This window comes from Danio rerio, chromosome 8, assembly GCF_052040795.2.
Source record: "Danio rerio strain M-AB ecotype USA chromosome 8, GRCz13ab, whole genome shotgun sequence".
Classification (NCBI taxonomy): Eukaryota; Metazoa; Chordata; class Actinopteri; order Cypriniformes; family Danionidae; genus Danio; species Danio rerio.
The window spans coordinates 51,850,001-51,855,401 of NC_141028.1; the positions used below are offsets into that span (position 1 = coordinate 51,850,001).

At 32.9% G+C, this 5,401-nt stretch overlaps 1 protein-coding gene across 1 annotated transcript in view; it reads left to right on the plus strand.

Moving 5' to 3' along the window:
* Window positions 1–2,582, plus strand: part of mhc1laa (major histocompatibility complex class I LAA) — a 6,957-nt gene extending 4,375 nt beyond the window's left edge. The window contains 3 exon segments of the mRNA NM_001017904.2: window positions 1–87; window positions 224–268; window positions 1,174–2,582. The exon segment at window positions 1–87 is cut by the window's left edge and continues 36 nt beyond it. Coding sequence (NP_001017904.2) covers window positions 1–87; window positions 224–268; window positions 1,174–1,196 — 155 coding nt within the window. The 3' untranslated portion in view covers window positions 1,197–2,582.
* The last annotated feature ends 2,819 nt before the right edge of the window (window positions 2,583–5,401 follow it).

Here is a 5,401-nt window from a genome sequence, read left to right on the forward strand (position 1 = left end):
CAGTAGTGATGGGTGTGCTGGTGTTCGTGGGTTTGTCTGTTCTCAGTATAACTGCACTCATCATGAGGAGAAAAAGACGGGATACTGGTAAATGTTCTATGGGAAAGCAATAAAACTGCATCTGGTATTTAATAATAGTAAAGCAATTGCAAAAAAAAAAAAAAAAGTATTTTATTGAAAAAGTCATGCTCTGATTTATTATAACCGCTTCTTCTTATTTCAGGTTCAGTTTCTGGGACGTCACAGAATCAGTACGTTTATGCACAAAGTGAGTAAATAAAATCTTTAAACTGAATTTCACTGCTCTAATTGATTATGAAAGAAATATTTTTTGTGATTGTTTACTTTTCCAACAGTCATTTTAGCAGCACAAACGATTAATAATAAATTTACTTATATTTTACATTGTAGGGATAATTTACAGTTTAACCCAAAGAATGGGCAGTCTGTCAGATGAAGAAGAGCCGGAGTCAGAGATTGAAATAAATAAATATATAAATATAAGTGTGTTTACCTAATTGGTTAAAACACAGATAGACTAGGAACATTTGCGTGCGTACAATTCTGAACAATATCTTAAGCATATAAACGTCAGACATCCACTAGAATGTTTAGAGCTGACCCCAGACCTGTGAAAAGGATCCACAATCAAGTAGAACGCACACACTTAAAGTACAATCTGTTTCTTACCCAAGGTTAAGTGTACTCTCAGCTGTCTTTATCAAAACTGGTTAAAAACCGCTAGAATCTACATTCAGGCAGTTATATCCTTACAACACAAAGTCTATCTTGAATAAAGAGTAGAATCACTTTAAACAGAATTAACACATAATAATATCAAAATCACTTTAGACAGTATTAACACATAGCAATTCAAATAGGAAAACAGTTGTACAGTTGTTTTCAATCATCAAGCCCTTCAGTTCCACTCGATGTCTCCATGACCTCTGACATAATTTGTTGGCTCCTGAAAATAGTCACAAAGAGACAGGCAAATACACTGATCATTCTTTTATTAAGCAATGTGTTAACTTTATTCATTATTCAAATAATCATATTAATAAAGTAATGAGAAAAAGGATAAATGTTGATCCATGCTGGGATAGATTGGAAGGCAGAAACCTGAACCATCAACATGCAGTCTTGTGAACTGATTTATTTGCTCTTTTCCAGCTTCGGTGCAAGATGCGACATGAACAAGGATCTCGAATCACCTCCAGTTCTGAAGCAGTATACTCACAGTATTATGTCTCCTGTGGATGTCAGACTTTGGGAACAGTTTTAGAAGGAAGACTTTATGAAATCATGAAAATTTCAACTCTGACACACTGCAGTAAGTGTGAATAAACCAGTGACTCAGAAGTTTTCTGCCAAAAAGTAATGTTAAACTGAATTTTATTATGAGCTATTCTTCAATTTTGCTCCTATGAATCAAATCACTTTTGTTGTCACATCATTAGCAGCACGTGTGCTATGATGAGTGAAAAGCTTAGGTGCTGGCTCCAGACAGTTCAAAATACAGGTAGTGCAAATACAACGACAATGCAAATGTTACGGTCCCTAACTTAAATATGTCTCGTGACCCAAAGAAAACGTAACAAATAATCAACGGCAAAAGTGCTCCAGCTAAATTATTTATTAACATAACATAACCAGCAAAACAATCCAAGAGATGACAACAATTGACAAGAGATGGGGAGCCCAACAACATAATAAAGAACAACCAAACAAACTTAAGGGAGGTTGGAGCTCCCCACTCCAAACAAGTATCAAAAGGAAAGCATAAAGGAGATTACAACAATAAATGTTCTTGCCACGTTGTTGAATGAACAACGATATCATCTAGATACACCTCACTTCCTGGCACTCCCCCAATACAGATAAAGCACATAAAATGACAGTGCAAAATACAACAGCATACTCCTCAAAAAATAACAAATAAATAAATAAAATACAGGACAATGTAAAATTGACAGCACTATGTACAATGAATAGGTGTCCACATAGTTGTAGGCAGTATTGTTTCAAGTATGGATTGGTTTAAGTGCAGTGCATGCTACATATTGATGGTGTGCAGTGAGGGGTATGGAAGTCTGTGTGAGGTGTGTTACGTGTTCATTAGCCTGATAGTCTGAGGGAAGAAGCTTTCCTTCAGCCGGCTGATGCGTGGTCGGATGCAGCGGAACCGTCTGCTTAAGGGTAGCAAAGAGAATAGTCTATGGCTTGGGTGGCTGGAGTCGCTGATCATTCTCTTGGCTTTCCTCATGCACCGCCTGGTGTAGATGTCCTGGAGGGATGGAAGCTCACCTGCTGCTACGCATCTAGCAGTTTGCACAATAATGTAGGTCTTTGCGACTGCTGCTGGTGCTATTTCCATACCAGGTGGTGATACAGCCAGACAGGATGCTCTCCACAGTGTAGGTGTAGATTGAGCGGAGGATGTAGGGGCTCATTCCAAACCTCCTGAGATGCCTGAGGAATAAGAGGCATTGTTATGCCTTCTTCAGCACTGCGTCTGTGTAAGCAGTCCATGTCAAATCCTCAGCAATGTGGAAGAGTATTAAATGACTTTTTCTTTGTCATCCAGTGTGTTCATTCTAACATTTGTGCTCTAAAATATCATAATTTGGGTTCCGAAGATTAACAAATGTCTCTGGGGACTGGAACAGCACAAGAATGAATAACTAATAATAGAATTAAAATTTTTGGATGAACTTACCCTTTCATTATTCCTTAGTATTGTGAACGAAGACCTTTTGATTTAGTACAGTATTAAACAAACAAAAAAGACAAGCTCAAAATAATGCATCACATTAGTTTTGAAAACAGTGTATTATTTATTGTGTACAGTGACAATAAAAATCATTCTGTTCTATTCTAAAACCATTAGTCATTCTTGCACTTTCTATTTCCTCATATCTGTTTAATTCTGAATTAATTTAGTTCTTATATATTTTGTCCAATCTTAATTACAAATAAATATATTTAGCAAGCCACAGAACTTTGCACACCCTGTACTGGGTTTGTGACATCATTTACTTCCGCATTCTTTAAAATTTAAAAACTTGTACTGGCCCAATACCCTATAAATGTGTTTCCATTATGAGATTAATAGAATAACTTTTGCATGGATTATGATACAGAGATTTTTCTTTTTTCTTATGATTACTGACATGCACCAACACAATTATTTACAGCAACATAGACCACACAGAACCTAAAAGGTACACTTTCAAATTTGAGTAAAAAAAAAAATGCGTAGGGGTTTATTATAACAGAGACAACATATACAATTATTTGAATCACTTTTAACAGTGTTTCATAAAAGTCCAAAGGGTCTCTTTACAATGATACCCAAATTTTGCATTTACTGATCTGCATGTGGATTTGGGAAGCTTTTAAATTGGGTTGGCAAAATCCAGATGGAAAGCCAAAAATAGCACTTGATTAAATAAAATAAAATATTTTAAAGTAATATAATATTAATGTAGTAAAATAAATTGAGATTAAATAAAATAATTTGGAATAGTTCACTTAATTTATTTATAAGTTAATAAAACTTTTCAAATAAACTTTTGATAACTTTGAAACAGCAAAAATAGTAGTTTTGTGTAGTTTTTTAAGAGAAGCACATAGCAGGTGATGATACTTGTAAAATATACTTAAAAAAATAAAGAAATCATGTTACGGGAACTATTAAATCACACCATATATACTTTTCTCTGTGTATCCACAGGTTTCCACTTTAACATACTGTAGATAGTTCAGTATTGCACTGATAAGGTAAAGTGGCTTATATGATTAACAGTTCTTTAGGGAAAACCATAGTATTGCTAGGTCTATTTCTTGACATGTATAACATCATGAATCATCATGCAATGCATGCAAAGGAGCAAAAAAAGCAAGCATAAGGAATGTAGCCTACTTAGTATTCTAATCAGAAAACAGCGTTTTTTTGTTTTTTGTTTTTTGTTTTTTTAAACCAGTAAATCATGTTACTTGTTCTTGAACCAAACACTTTTCTGGTTTCAGGAAACTGATGACTGAAACAGATTTACAGAAAGATTAAATAGTGTCTGTATTTTGAGTTATATGGATTATTTTGTATTAGAATTATGCTGTATTTTGTTTATCTGTTGTCCTGTTTGACAGCCATCAAAGCAGGTAGGTAATTTTAAATAAACATTATTTAGTGGTATTCCAAAATATATATACAGTAAGTGAACAATTGAACGTACTCAGATTTTAAAAAGCCACCATGTTTTATTGATATATGCTTAAATTTGATTTCTCATTTTGTTTTTGCTTATTTGCTTACTGGATAAAGTATATTTATACTATAACAAGCAGATGGCCTTCTTATAAGGCAGAGTGAATGTGTTATTCCACATATATACAGAATATAACAAAAATAGCATATAACAATATCTTTGTTACATAAAAATGAGATTTGTATGCTCATACAAAATATAAAGTAAAATTAGAATTGCCCTGTTTTTAAAACACTACTTGATGCTTTTAGGAAAACAAATTTGTTAAAAATGTTATATATGCTTTATAGATTTTTAGCTTAATCTATCTTAAATAAAACTCATAAATATGTGAGTCAGTTTAGCTCCTGTTTCTTTGAGAGTTAAAAAACATAAAGGCAAAATGAAATTGATATTAATGGCTTCTGACAATACACTTATTTACATTAGTTTTACCTTTTATCAACAACTCTGACAAATAATTATCAGTGCAATTGTGTGAAGCATGAGCTTTCATAAAATGTATTTTTACCAAGTGCAACATCTTGTTAACATGAACAGCATTTCCTGGTTGTTAGGGACATATTTGTAGTTTATGTTATGTTTAGGCTTACAATTGAGGTTAGCTTGCTCCCGCATTATTATTCATCATTTATTATTTTCTTCTGATTTTAGGATTTTTTTTATGGGTAGGATTAGGTTTGTTCAGCTTCTTCATTAATTATATTTTGTTATATTGTGTTCATTACATATTTTTTCTTTTTTATTAAACACAGACATACATTAAATATATATATATATATAAGTTGAAGTCAGAATTATTAGCCCACCTGAATTATAAGCGCCCCTGTTTATTTTTTCCCCAATTTCTGTTTATTGGAGGCAAGATTGTTTCAGCACATTTCTATGCATGATAGTTTTAAAAACTTATATCTAATAACTGACTAATTTTATATTTGCCATGATGACAGTAAATAATATTAGACTAGATATTTTTTAAGACACTTCTATACAGCTTAAAGTGACATTCAAAGGCTTAACTAGGTCAATAAGGTGAACTAGGCAGGTTAGGGTAATTAGGGAAGTTATTCTATAACAATGGTTTGTTCTGTAGACTATCGAGAAAAAAAAATAGCTTGAATAGGCTAATA